The sequence below is a fragment of the Oncorhynchus masou genome, chromosome 30 (assembly GCF_036934945.1).
Source record: "Oncorhynchus masou masou isolate Uvic2021 chromosome 30, UVic_Omas_1.1, whole genome shotgun sequence".
Taxonomy (NCBI): Eukaryota; Metazoa; Chordata; class Actinopteri; order Salmoniformes; family Salmonidae; genus Oncorhynchus; species Oncorhynchus masou.
In genome coordinates this window covers 26,594,381-26,609,008 of record NC_088241.1, presented here as the reverse complement: position 1 = coordinate 26,609,008, position 14,628 = coordinate 26,594,381, and the positions used below count along the sequence as shown (strand labels likewise).

The window sequence follows — 14,628 nt, the reverse complement described above, 5'->3', positions numbered from 1 at the left end:
TGACACATTAATGGTGGGTTTCTGTTGGGGCTGTGGCTGGGGTTGGGTGGGGGGTATGATTGGTATGGGTATAGGGGACGAAGAATGGGAGGGTGGGGGGGGTGGGGATAATGGATGCCGTGAGCCCCCCGCTGGTCTCCCTGTCTGTGAGTTTGACCTGCTTTGACAGTCCTAGACCCAGACCTTGGCCCAAGCAGTCCACAGGGTGCTGGGCTATGGGACTCTGCTGCCCTCCACCCAAACACTACATGGGCCTGTCCCACGCACACACCACAGTGCTCATGCACAAATGCATGCATGCGCACACACACACACACAGCAGGACTGGGACTACACTAAAACGGAAAGCCTCATTATTGTCATTGAAGCTAATACATTCAGCTATATGAACAGGGAGCATGACAAGAAGATTTAAACAACAAAGTGAGCTACAGAGAATCAAATTTATTCAATTTTTATTTGTATGCTACAGGCGACACCAATTGGTCATACACACATGTACATTAACATGCATTGCATACGTACAAAAGTCATTAGATAACATAACTCCACTGTGTCTGAAAAGTTGTATGCAGAAGTAGTAGCCCATGCTTTTCCAAACTGGGCATGCCATGGGTCGTCTACTGCCCTGTCCTCCTGTCGTTGTTTATCCCTCTCTTCTTCTGGTTCTCTCCAACACACAGCTTACAGCAGGGCTCTTTGTCTGCCCGCCGGGAGTGGGGAGGCAAAGCAGAGTTTGTTCATAATGGATTATTGATTGGTCTGAGAATCCGCTGGCTTGGGGTTGATGGAGGGAGAGGCGAGGGGACGGGGGCTCTGTCCACACCACTGCTGTCCCGCTCTGAGCACTGAATGTCCACTTTATGAGCCCCTGTCTCTGTACTGTGTGTGTGTGTGTGTGTGTGTGTGTGTGTGTGTGTGTGTGTGTGTGTGTGTGTGTGTGTGTGTGTGTGTGTGTGTGTGTGTGTGTGTGTGTGTGTGTGTGTGTGTGTGTGTGTGTGTGTGTGTTTTTAAAGAGTTCTCTGTGTCTAATGCCCAAAGCACACATGTGACTGACTGCAGCTCTCAGTATGTACCAGTCACTTTCAAAGCTTACTCTCTCTCTCTCTCTCTGTCTCTCTCTCTCTGTCTCTCTCTCTCTGTCTCTCTCTCTCTCTCTCTCTCTCTCTCTCTCTGTCTCTCTCTCTGTCTCTCTCTCTGTCTCTCTCTCTGTCTCTGTCTCTCTCTCTGTCTCTCTCTCTCTCTCTCTCTCTCTGTCTCTCTCTCTCTGTCTCTCTCTCTGTCTCTCTCTCTGTCTCTGTCTCTCTCTCTCTGTCTCTCTCTCTCTGTCTCTCTCTCTCTCTCTCTCTCTCTCTCTCTCTCTGTCTCTCTCTCTCTCTCTCTCTCTCTGTCTCTCTCTGTCTCTCTCTCTGTCTCTCTCTCTCTCTCTCTCTCTCTCTCTCTCTCTCTCTCTCTCTCTCTCTCTCTCTCTCTCTCTCTCTCTCTCTCTCTCTGTATGGAGCAGTGTTAGAAGCTCACAGTGTGCGTGGACCAGATCGAAATCTGGGTGGATAACTTTTGTAAAGCACCCCTCTGTTTGGCAATTTTATTTCTGTGTGTGTGTTTCTGTGTGCGTGTGCAGGCGTGTGTATGTGCATGTTTGTGCATTTGTTCAAGCATGTGTGTGGGAATAAGCAGTCCACTTTTTATTTTCTTTCTGTACAGGTTCCTCTTAAAACATTTTTTTTAAATTTCACCTTTATTTAACCAGGTAGGCCAGTTGAGAACAAGCTCTCATTTACAACTGTGACCTGGCCAAGATAAAGCAAAGCAGTGTGACAAAAACAACAACACAGAGTTACACATAAACAAGGTAGGCAGTAAATAGGCCCTAGAGGCGAAAATAATTACAATTTAGCCTTAATACTGGAGTAATAGATGTGCAGATGATGATGTGCAAGTAGAGATACTGGGTTGCAGAAGAGCAAGAGGGTAAGTAATAATATGGGGATGAGGTAGTCAAGTGTGCTATTTACAGATTCGCTTTGTACAGGTACAGTGATCGGTAAGCTGCTCAGACAGCTGATGCCTAAAGTTAGAGAGGGAGATATAAGACTCCAGCTTCAGAGATTTTTGCAATTTGTTCCAGTCATTGGCAGCAGAGAACTGGAAGGAAAGGTGGCCAAAGGAAGTGTTGGCTTTGGGGATGACCAGTGCAATACACCTGCTGGTGTTGCTATGGTGACAAGTGAGCTGAGATAAGGCGGGGCTTTACCTAGCAAAGACTTATAGATGACCTGGAGCCAATGAGTTTGGTGACGGATATGTATTGAGGGCCAGCCAACGAGAGCATACCATGCTGTGCTCTGTGTAACCAATGAGGCTACAACATGCCCCACACTGAAATGGCCACTGAAATGGCCCTGAGCCATTTGCTTTAATAAAGCATATAGTGAGTGAGAAGGAGAGAGAGAAAGTGTGTTTTTAAAGGCCAAATCACCCCCCCCCCCCACCCTCCTCTGTGTTTGGAGATGTGTGCTGCATCTCCGTCCCTCTTTGCGCTGTTTGTTGTGATTGAGAGCCCTCCCTCTGGCTGACAGTGTCGTCCATCACAGCGATGAGAGTAAAGCTCTGGCCCTCCGCTCTCCTCACCCACTTGCACCTCCTTCCTTGTCTCTCTCCCTGCCTGACACACAGATGAATGTGCTGCAAGACCAGCTCCAGATGTCCTAAGAACCTCCCTGAGATCTGAGATGGAAATAGGCCCCCTACTTTGAAGGGCTCTGGACCGATGGGAAAATTAGAGCGGATTTCCTTGTTTCACACAGCAGCTAGACCTTCAGCTGTCTGAGTTCAACATTTTGTGGGGGGGGGGGGGGAGTGTGTTTTTGTCTTCCTTTCCACTAACACCCCCCTTATCTCAGCTGATAACGGTTATTTGGGTTTTAAACTCATGGTACGATACATTTATAGAGCTACAGTGTAATAGACTTAGCCTTTCTCAAACCATCGCGTCTGCATCAGGGTTGGGATCAACGCTAGCAAGATGGAGTGGGCTACATGACAGCCAAGGCAGTCATTTCAAGGTTGGGCTTATCATGTATATGAGGATTTTTTTGGATCAGTGGGGTGGGGTGAATGGGGGTGGACATGTTGAAATCATGTCTTTGATTTATCACAGAAGTCATAATAATGAATGGTAACATTGTCCCTCTGGGGACACATACACACACACACACAAAGTATTGTACAGCTAACCTCGTGGAGACACACAATTTAGTCCCATTCAATATCCTATTTTCCCTAATCCCTAAACCTAACCCTAACCCGTACTCTTACCTAACCTTAACCCAAAAACCTAACCTTAATCCTAACCCTGGCTCCTAACCCTAAAACTAACCCTAGTTCCTAAACCTGGCCCTAAACCTAATTCTAACACTAATTCTAACCTTAAACCCCCTAGAAATAGCATTTGACCTTGTGGGGATAAACAAAATTACCTCAGTTGGTCAGATTTTTGTTTGTTTACTATTCTGGTGGGGACTTCTGGTCCCCACCAGAATAGTTAAACACGTCCACAGAGACACACATACACTATTAGCCAATTTGTCCTTTTTTTCTTACTTTGTGTTGAGAGGGGAACACATTGTTTCTCCTTCAGCTAGGCTAATCTCATTACAGTTTAATTTGGACATGTGATCGTCTGGTGGATGACAGGCTTCATGCTCGCTGAATACTTACCCAATCAGCAAACCCCATTTAATAACAAATAAGATCATTATCCTCTTTTTTTTTACGATTAAACAGTAAGAAATAAACAAGGAAGTATTTATTAAAGGGGCAATCTGCAGTTCGAACAATAACAAAGTGAACTCCCCGCCACTGATTTGGTGAACAGCTGAGGAATGGGGCTGGAGAAATGTAACCACTCTCAGACTAAATGGGGTAAGAGACAGATGGGAGGGATATTAAGGAAGAAAAAGGGGGAGAATGAAGATCTGTTCAGATCAAGGTGTTTACTTGTCAGTCCTTTCCAGCAATGTGAATTCCTTATGGGCGATTCCAAGGTATTTACGCTTTGACTTTAAAATGGATGCCAAACAAAAACCATTGATTACAAAGTATAACTCTATGCACAAGGAATAGTTTTAACAATTTCTACAGAAAAGTTTACAAAAACAAATTCATTGGAATAACTGTGCAGATGCAAACTTTGGTAACAGAGTTATGGTAAAATCTCCCTCAGGTTTTTATGCGACCACGTTTTCCAAAAGCTCTGTTAAATATATGCTCCGAATTATGATTCAAAGATGTCTGCGGAAGAATGGGGTGTCAGCTATGACATGGTACCTTGAATTTGAAAAAAATCTCTTGGTTATTGAACTACAGTAACTGAAGTGGATTTACATCCGGTAACGGAATTACGGTATCGGAATTACATGATCTGTACTACACAGAAATGCATAATTATGGATCTGAATCTCATTCTCCTCATGTTTCACAAGTTTGGACATCACAGTGCAGCACAGCAGAGTACAGTGCAGTACAAAACAGCACAGCAGGAGAGGGTGGAGTAGAATAGAGTAGGGCAGTAATGTAGGGTAGAGTACAGTGCAGTAGAGCACAGTAGAGTTCAGTACATGACAGTAAAGTAGAGTTTAGTTCAGTACAGTAAAAATAATCTCTACTGTGCTGTACTATACAAACTTGCGAATCATATGTTTATGATAGGTTCAGATTTGTCACAGTGTAACGGTTTTCTTCCTCTTCTGACGAGGAGTATGAAGGATCGGACCAATGCGCAGAGTGGTAAGTGTTCATGTTATTTTATTGGAACAGAAACACTAAACAAAATTACAAAATGAATGAAAGAAATGAAACAGTCATGTAAGGCGCAGCAACACAAAACAGAAAACAACTACCCACAACCCATAGTGGGAAAACAGGCTGCCTAAGTATGGTTCTCAGAGACAACGATTGACAGCTGCCTCTGATTGGGAACCATACCAGGCCAAAACCAGAAATACAAAACATAGAACAAAAACATAGAATGCCCACCCCAACTCACGCCCTGACCAAACTAAAATGGAGAACTAAGGTCAGGACGTGACACCCAGTCCAGTCTGTCTGTGGACGTTAACATCAACGCCAGTGTGGACTGACCAAATTTCAATTACTTTTCAACGTCCATGGACGTCCAGTGCTTAGTGGGTGAAAATGCAGGTACAGTAAATGGAAAGAGAGGGTGCTTATGGGTAGGTGTCAGTATGAGCTGGGAGAGGTGACCTGGAGAGGGAGAGAGATCGAGGGAGGGGTTGTCTAGACTCAGACTGTATTATATGTCAGCAAAATAACTATAGCTAATTGATGGTTCTACCTTTACTTGTTACTTCTGTGAGCTTTCATTATCCTCCTTCCTGGTGAGGGAGAGAGATTTGAAAATATCTTAAAGATATGTGGGTTTTTGGTTACGGAATTACAAGGCACAAGGCCATATTGCTTAAACCTACAGAAGGTCAACAAAAACTAAATAAAAGTGTTGATATTAGTTGGCAGGGTCTGTACGTCAACATTATTGTGTTTGATGTATTTTTGATACCTTTTAAGACTTTTTCTGATAGATGTTTTCTCAGACCCCTTCTCGACCGGTTTATCAAAAAACCAAAGCCGTTACTTATGCCTCATTTAAAAAAAATGTAAAAAAGGAAAATGGTTGAAAAATGTATCTATGCCTTAGTTTCCCCCAACGAAAGACTCCTAGCTTTCATTTGACATGCTCCTATAAACTTCACATGTTGGTGCTCATGGGTCCTTTTACATGGAAATGCCCTTATGTAATTTGCTTAAGGCTTGTTTTAGTGTGATTCATAGAGGTCTCTTTTCGTTTTTTTTGTGATTACTACTATCTGTGTTTTGAGGCTCAATGCTCTGCCAGTAAAATCATTCTTACACTTGACTTTGATCAGAACAAATCACGGTGTATTGGTCGCGAACACGGATTTGTAGATGTTATCGCAGGTGCAGCGAAATTCTTGTGTTTCTTGTGCACTAATATCTAGCAATACAATAGCAATCCACACATAATCCAACAAGTAGAAAAAGAATAGCAAGAAGTTGAGAAATATCCAAAGGAGCTATGTCAGAGACCGGAATACAAAAACAGTAGAAGCACCTGCTCTTTTCATGACACAGGCTGACCAAGTGAATTCAGGTGAAAGCTATGATCCCTTATTTATGTCACCTTTTATAAACCACTGCAATCAGTGTAGATGAAGATTAAATAAGGATTGTTAAACCTCGAGACAATCGAGACATGGATTGTGTCTGTGTGCCATTCAGAGGGTGAATGGGCAAGACAACATATTTAAGTGCCTTTGAACAGGGTCTGGTAGAAGGTGCCAGGCGCACCGGTTTGAGTGTGTCAAGAACCCAAAGGACATCCAGCCAACTTGACACAACTGTGGGCCAACTTGACACAACTGTGGGAAGCATTGGAGTCAACATGGGCCGGCATCCCTGTGGAACGCTTTCGACACCTTGTAGTGTTCATGCTCCAACGAATTTAGGGTGTTCTGAGGGCAAAAGGGGGTGCAACTCAATATTAGAAATGTGTAACCTAATGTATTGTACACTCAGTGTATATAAATGGTGTGCATAGACAGTGTGGACAGTATGTGAATGGAAACGTTGTGTACAGCACTAGTTATATCGTATAATCCATGACTAGAATACAGTATATAGATAGAAAGTTAGTAGAAAACGTATGTAAACTTTATTGAAGTGACCAGTGTTCAGTGACTTTATGTACATAGGGCAGCAGTCTCTGCAGGGTAGAGCACCTGTACTGTCTCACTTATTTAACAGTGACTGTTTAGCATTTAGGTTGTGGCTGGCAGTCAGACCTTGAATCTTTCAGTAATTCTCAATGGAACATATTGTCTTCAGCACCTTTGAGAACAGCAACGCTATAGCGCCTAGTTTTTTTTGGGGTGGGGGTGGGGGTGGGGGGGGGAGATGCGGAGAAGAGGCCCGAAACCAAAGTGTTCCAACTGGTTTTTAACTTTAAGCGGCTTAGATTGTAACATGTGGACCAGTGAAATCTTAACGTCTGAGATATTCACTCTCTCTGATACAATACAATGGGCTTCTGTCATAGGCATTAGGCAGTGTCATGCTCCCAACAATGTAGGCACAATACCTATTGCGTTTATGCCTGACTTGCTGTTGACATATTGCTCAATCCGTATGATGTCCATGTGCAGCAGATGATAATTGCTTTGTGATAACTTACATCGGCACAGTTAAACTGACATATGGTGTTGTACTCTCCCCATGTAAAAGCAACACCATTTACTCACTGGGATGTGTGTGTGTGTGTGTGTGTGTGTGTGTGTGTGTGTGTGTGTGTGTGAATCTGCACGCGTGTGTGTGTTTTGATAGCCCCTCATTTCCCACCTCATCCTCTTGTGATCATGGTCAATTATCCACTTATAACGATAGTCAGTCACTCAGTCTAGTGAGCTATGAGTTATGTAATAACCTGTAATCGTGCTGTCAATCAACCTTCCTTATAACTCCAACTCACTCCTCTATTATTCTTCCTTTCTATATATTTATCATCCCTTTTAGTCTCTTCTGGTATCTTGTCAAATTGAAATGAATCTGAATACAGTAAGGGGCTTTTCGAGGTGAAAAGTTCACATTAGTTGGTGCCTTTGTTGGTATGTGTCCTGCACTTCAATTGGGCTTTTGTTGAGCCCACATTCAGAATTGTGGAACTTGCAACAGTGAGATTGAGACAGGAGAGCGAGTGTAAAGCAACTCATAAATGATCTCTCTCTGTCTCTCTCTCTCTCTCTCTCTGTCTCTCTCTCTGTCTCTCTCTCTCTGTCTCTCTCTCTCTCTCTGTCTCTCTCTCTCTCTGTCTCTCTCTGTCTCTCTCTCTCTCTCTCTCTCTCTGTCTCTCTCTCTCTCTCTGTCTCTGTCTCTGTCTCTGTCTCTGTCTCTCTCTCTCTCTCTCTCTCTCTCTCTCTCTCTGTCTCTCTCTCTCTCTCTCTCTCTGTCTCTCTCTCTCTCTCTCTCTCTCTGTCTCTCTCTCTCTCTCTCTCTCTCTCTCTCTCTCTCTCTCTCTCTCTCTCTGTCTCTCTCTCTCTCTCTGTCTCTGTCTCTGTCTCTGTCTCTGTCTCTCTGTCTCTCTCTGTCTGTCTGTCTCTCTCTCTCTCTCTCTCTCTCTCTCTCTCTCTCTCTCTCTCTCTCTCTCTCTGTCTCTCTCTCTCTCTCTCTCTCTCTCTCTCTCTCTCTCTCTCTCTATATATATATATATATATATATATATATATATATATATATATATATATATATTATATATATATATTACTCTCTACACTCTGGAAGAGTAAAAAGAGCAACTTCCTGTTGTGTGCTTAAGATCCCTGCCATGTGATAGTGTCAGTTGAAGCGGGCGTGGGGAATATGTTGGCTAGGCTCAGGCTACTGGTGCTGATCTTGCTGATGTGAATGAACGTTGCTCTGCGGTGCGATTGTGTTCAAAGTGTCGACTCAGCTGGAGTGGCGTCAGTGGCAGCGCCATGCACAATCACACACAGTGGCCCTCTCTGTCTGACATTTCAACAGACTTACATATGATATCACCCCATACACACGCTGACGTGCTTACTGATATAGAAACGTACACACGTGCTGCATGCTCTGACACTTACCTGGAGATATGAATATGCAAATGTGTAGCGGATCACTGTAGGTGAAGTGGCATGCTTTGGCTATGCTAATGCTGTCTCTTTGTTCTCTCTCTCTCTCTCTCTCTCTCTCTCTCTCTCTCTCTCTCTCTCTCTCTCTCTCTCTCTCTCTCTCTCTCTTTCCATTTCTGTATTGCCAAAATAAGCATGTTGAACAAGATATAAAAGACATTTAGAAACATTTATCATAATTAGTGAGTACTCAATTTCATTTGCTCTCTCTCTCTCTCTCTCTCTCAGGGTGAGGACCTGCACAGGCTGTACAGAGAGCTCACAGAGAGTGATGCAACCTGGGAGCTGCTGATGTGATGAAAAATAAAGCCAAAGAAAAGCCAGCCAGTGAACTGAACAGGAGTGGGGACATGGAGTAACAGTGTCTGACTCTACACAGCCACAGATAGAGCTCAATGTGTTGCCATATACCATGGCTGATTCTGTCTGACACAGTGTAAGGTACCCGGAGATGTGCGATTCCAGATAGCGCTGTGTAAGCCATTTCACAAAGGGCCCTATAGCAGGTGCAGAGACATCGACAGTGTTGGATTCACTGACTGTCACTGCATGGATGAAGACCGATAGATGGCATTGGATTCACTAAGCAAAGAGTGTCAGATGAACATGGCCTAAATAGCACTGGATGCAACCATACAGTTGGCAGTGGATGAGCACGGACAGATAGCATTGGGATTGGCTGATACAGACGCAGAACGCTAGAGCTAGATGAGCTACTGCAGATAGCAGTGTCGATCCACTGTTAGCGAGCTAGCGCAGGCAGGGAGTTGGAGTGGGCGGCATAGCACCATGAACCCTAGAGAGAGCGGAGGAGGAGTGGAGGACATGGAGACCCAGGCGGGTGGATTGGCGTTGGGGGAAGAGGGTGGCAAGGCCAGCCATGGAGGAGATGGAGAAGAGGGGGAAGAAGACAAGGCCTCAGCCTACGACTGCAACGTGTGTGGCCGCAGCTTCCCCTTCCAGAGCTCTCTGTCGCAGCACATGCGGCGCCACACAGGCGCACGCCCCTACAAGTGTCCCTACTGCGACCACCGCGCCTCCCAGAAGGGCAACCTCAAGGTCCACATCCGCAGCCACAAACTGCGCACACTCACTAGCCACCACCCCGAGGAGGAGGAGGGGCCAGAGGAGGAAGAGGAGGGGTCAGGTGAAGTGGGTGTGTCCGAGGGCCTGGACGGTGGAACCAGTCCGACGAAGAGCAGCTCGGCCTGTAACAGGGTCGTCAACGGAGACGCTAACACAGAAGAGGGCATAGGGAAGACGGCGGTGAGGAGCGTCAAAAGGGAGAAGTCGAGCTCTGAGCAGCGGCCATATTGCTGCCGTCTGTGCGGGTACCAGACCCAGCGTGAGGACCAACTCCTCAGTCACATCGAGAAGGTCCACATCACAGCCGACATGGAGGACGAGACTAACCCAGTGAGTCAGGAGGCAGTGGTAACGGAGGGAGAAGCAGGGACTCAGGTCACTGATGGTGCCTTCCCCTGTGAGACGTGTGGCCAGGTGTTCACACAGGCCTGGTTCCTTAAGTCCCACATGAAGAAACACGCAGGCCTCCTTGAGCACTGTTGTCGGGTGTGTGGCCGTCGCTTCAGGGAAGCCTGGTTCCTCAAGAGCCACATGAAGACCCACAATGGTTCCAAGGCCTCCGGCCGGGGGAAACCCAAGGCAGACTCTCAAGAGGCCGCGGCCACCATCAACGACGTGACCCAAGACCCAGAGACCAATATGACCTCCACAAGCCTTTACCAGGTTTGCTCCAAGTGTGGCAACCTGTTTCATGACCGAGAGAGCCTGAGGGCTCACGAGAAGGTCCACAACCAGGCTAAGCAGCCGACACAGGGCCAGAGACCTAGTGACGACGGGGACTCTCCCAGTGCCAAAAGGCGCCTCTTGGACTACCTCAGCCTCCGCCCAGCTGCCAAAGAAAAGCCCCAGGAAGAGAAGAGGCGCTTGGGCCAGAGAATCCCCGAGCTGGACCCAGTTTGCAGCTACCAGGCCTGGCAGCTAGCTACTCGGGGCAGGGTTCTGGAGCCTGTGGAGTTATACAGTATAAAGGCTACGGTAGGTGGAGAAGGGGACGAGGCCCTGGCTGGAGGGACCGTGGTGTACGAGAAGGAGAGCAGCCGCTACATCCTGGAGGGCCAGCAGAGGGAGAGACGCTCAGGGAGACGCAGCAGTGCCAGCGGGGGAGGGGGTAGTAGCCACCACACCTCCCCGGGGGAGCGCACCCCCGAGAGCCTGAGCGACTCGGAGTACCGTCCCTCCTCCCGCCAGGGCCGACGTCCCTCGTCCTTCCAGCAGAGCCAGGCCAAGTCCACCGAGTGCTTCGAGTGCGGAAAGGTGTTCCGCAGCCGCCACCAAATGATTGTGCACCAGCGGGTCCACCAGAGGCGAGACGGGGGCAGGGGTTCCGGGTCCGGAGGGGACAACAGGGCAGGGCAAGGAGTGGACCGCTGGGGATCCATCAGTGACCCCGAATCAGGCTCCCCCAGCAGGCCCAGCACCCCAGGGTACGGGAACTCACCACCAGCCTCCACCCTGGGAGAGGACGCCCCTGAGATGAGCACCGCCAATGCAGTCCAACTGGCAGGTTAGTGAACATACCTCGACTGTTAATATAAGCCTTCTGTCAGGTGACCTTAGTTGGACTAGTGAGGGGGGAATTGGGCAATATTTGAGAGGAAATAGAATGTAAACAAAACCTTTTCTCTGACAACAGGAAGATATTTAGCTCTGTCCTCAACACGCAGATGTTGTATGCAGATTTAGAATGACAACAGCCAAGAGATAAGCTTCAATGTAAGGACTATGTTAAGCATGCTGTAGGAGCTCATTCCTTTTCAAGCTCTTTCAAGGCCCCTGATCTTGACACTCTCACTAGCAAACATCTGTTGGTGAGATCCCTATCATTGTGATTCCATCTCATCAACTCAGTCCCATATAGAATGGGGACATGAGCCACCCTGTGGCGATAGTCGGAACTGCTCAGGATCTGTTTTTGAGTGTGCTTTACAGAAACAACATGATAGACTGTATCATGTCGGGTCATTATATTCTCATTTGTGTTCAAGCCACTGTTGAAAACAACAAGACTGTTGACAAAAGCAGACCATGATGAAAAGTCAATGGGTGGTTTGATGAACGCTTGTGCTTTGAAAGTGGCATCACAATGGAGTTGGAATGTTTGGAATGCCTGTCATTTCTTCACCGTCATAAACACGGTCAAGAAAATCTTGAGCTATAAACACCGTGGGGAAAAAAATCATGATAAACATATACATCTGGGTTGATTTAAGATTCAAGATTGCTTGGTATGTATGTTTCATTCTTCCGTAGGGTACAGACAGGTATTTGAGTGGGTGTCAGTGTTGGCACTAACTTGTTGAAAATATGTCTCTGCTTATCATGTTTTCATACACAGTTAAGAATCAGAGCTTAGTCTTTCACTCTCTTCCCTGGCGGTTTAGAATGTCAGAAATAGAAGTAGCTTTTCTTCGGGCTCGAGCAGTCTGCTATTTCAGCTTTTCCTGTCTCAGGAAACCCCCCCTTTTATCTGTGTGAATATGTTTTTGCTCTCCTTTTTAAATTATTTACAGTGAAATATCTGTATTCTTTTCTCCCCCTCAAGCTTTCAACATGAGAATGTTTGAAAATTGAGCAGAGAGAAATAGAGAAATGGCATGAGAACACCCAACCATAGAAGTTCAGTCGACTAAAGAAAGAAAAGAGCACTTGTTGCTTTTTTAGTCGACATTGTGTCACACACAAGAAAAAAAAAGAAAACACCTTTTCATGTCTGTTGTGAACTTCCTGTTTGTCATTCATGTACTAAATCCTCAGACAGAAACAGGTATTTATTCAGTTAGTATGCAGAGAAGGAATCTTACTTATGATATCCCTTAGGCTACTGCATATAACATCCTATGTATGAGAACATTAAGAATATTAGCTCGTGCAGTCAGAGCCATGAGTGAGTAGCCTGGCTCCAGAACTGCTAGTGCAGAATAGACAACTCAATATTTGTCATCACAATGACCATAGGAGTCCGCACAAACAGATCTGGGACCAGGCTAATGAGAGATTGAGGAGAGTTTAAGATCACAGCAATGGGTTTCTTAAGATACTCTTTGAAGAGGTTGAGTTTCACATGTTTTTGCAATATGGGCAGGGACACTGCTGTCCTAGTGGGAGGGTCAAGAGACCAGGGGTAGCAGAATGCGGGTTGCGGGTGTAGGGTATGAGTACAGCCTGAAGGGAGGGAGGGGCAGTTCCTCTTGCTGCTCTGTAGGCAAGTACCATGGTCTTGTCGTGGATCCAAGCTTCGACTGGAAACCAGTGGAGTGTGCAGAGGAGTGGAGTGATGTGAAAACTTGGGAAGGTTGAACACCAGGCGGGCTAAGGCATTATGGATAAGTTGCAGGGGTTTGATGGCACAAGCGGGGGCCCAGCCAAGAGCGTAGTGCAGACAGGAGATGACAAGTGCCTGGATTAGGACCTGCGCTGCTTCCTGTGTGGGGTAGGGTCGTACTCTACAGATGTTGTAGCGTATGAACCTGCAGGAGCAAGTCACTACTTTGACATCTGCAGAGAACGACAGGGTGTTGTCCAGGGTCTCGTCAAGGTTCTTTGCACTCTCGTAGGGGGACACCGTGGAGTTGTCAACTGTGATGGAGAGGTCTTGGAGCGGGAAGGCCTTCCCCGGGAGGAAGAGCAGGTGCGTCTTGTCAATGTTGAGCTTGAGGTGGGGAGCCAACTTCTAAGTTAAGATATCTGCCAGGCACGCAGAGATGTGTTTCGCCACCTGGGCATCAGAAGGGGGGAATGAGAAAAGTAATTGAGTGTCATCCGCATAGTAATGATAGGAAAAATCATGAGGTTATTTCGGAGCCGAGTGACTTAGTGTATTGAGAGAAGAGGAGAGGGCCTAGAACCGATCCCTGGGGGACACCAGTAGTGAGAGTATGTGGCGCAGATACAGATCCTCTCCACGTCACCTAGTACGAGCGGCTTGCCAGGTAAGATGCAATCCAAGAGTGTGCAGAGCCTGAGACACCCAGCCCAAGAGGGTGGAGAGGAGTGTCGAAGGCAGCGGATAGATCTAGGAGGATGGGAACAGAGGAGAGAGTCAGCTTTGGCAATGCCGAGAGCCTCTGACACAGAGAAGAGCGGTCTCGATTGAGTGAACTGTCGTGAAGCCTGACTGGTTGGTGTCAAGAAGATTGTTCAGAGATAGATAGTGAGAGAGTTGGTTAGAGACAGCATATTCAAGCGTTTTGGAAAGAAAAGAAAGAAGGGATACTGGTCTGTAGTTTTTGACATTAGAGGAGGGGAGTGACTTTGGACCGTTTTGAAGTCAGAGGGGACACAGCCAGTGGTCAGGGATGAGTTGATGGGGGTAGTGACGAATGGGAGAAGGCCTCCAGAGATGGTCTAGAGAAGGGAGGAGGGGATGTGGTCGAGCGGGCAGGTTGTTGGGCAGCCGGGCCTCACTAGCCGCAGGATTTCATCTGGAGAGAGAAGGGAGGAAGCGGTCAAGTTGTAGGGTAGTTCTGTGGGACCACTGGACTCAATAGGCTGAGCGAATGAGAAGCGGATGTCGTCAGTCTTCTTTTCAAAGTGGTTGTCAAAGTCGTCTACAGAGAGGGAGGAGGGAGGCGGAGAGGGTGGAGGATTAAGTAGGGAGGAGAAGGTGGAAAGAGCCATCTCAGATCCCCTGTCAGACAGTCAGGTAACAGGGCCTAGTAGGGCGTCCTCTGCCCTACCTATACCCTCTATGTTCCACTGGCTGGTTACCTAATCCCCGCTGACGCCATCCAGTCACCCTGATCCCTCTCCTGCTCCCCACGTCTCAGGGATTTGTTATTTATAGAGACACTCCTAA

At 46.8% G+C, this 14,628-nt stretch overlaps 1 protein-coding gene across 3 annotated transcripts in view; it reads left to right on the top strand.

Annotated features, from left to right (window-relative positions):
• Nucleotides 1–14,628, top strand: part of LOC135522455 (zinc finger protein 516-like) — a 76,993-nt gene that overhangs the window by 41,863 nt on the left and 20,502 nt on the right. For all 3 annotated transcript variants that reach the window (XM_064948727.1, XM_064948728.1, XM_064948729.1), the window contains one exon: nucleotides 8,976–11,337. In XM_064948727.1, the coding sequence (XP_064804799.1) occupies nucleotides 9,537–11,337 (1,801 nt within the window). In that variant the 5' untranslated portion in view covers nucleotides 8,976–9,536. The remainder of the gene's footprint in view (nucleotides 1–8,975; nucleotides 11,338–14,628) is intronic.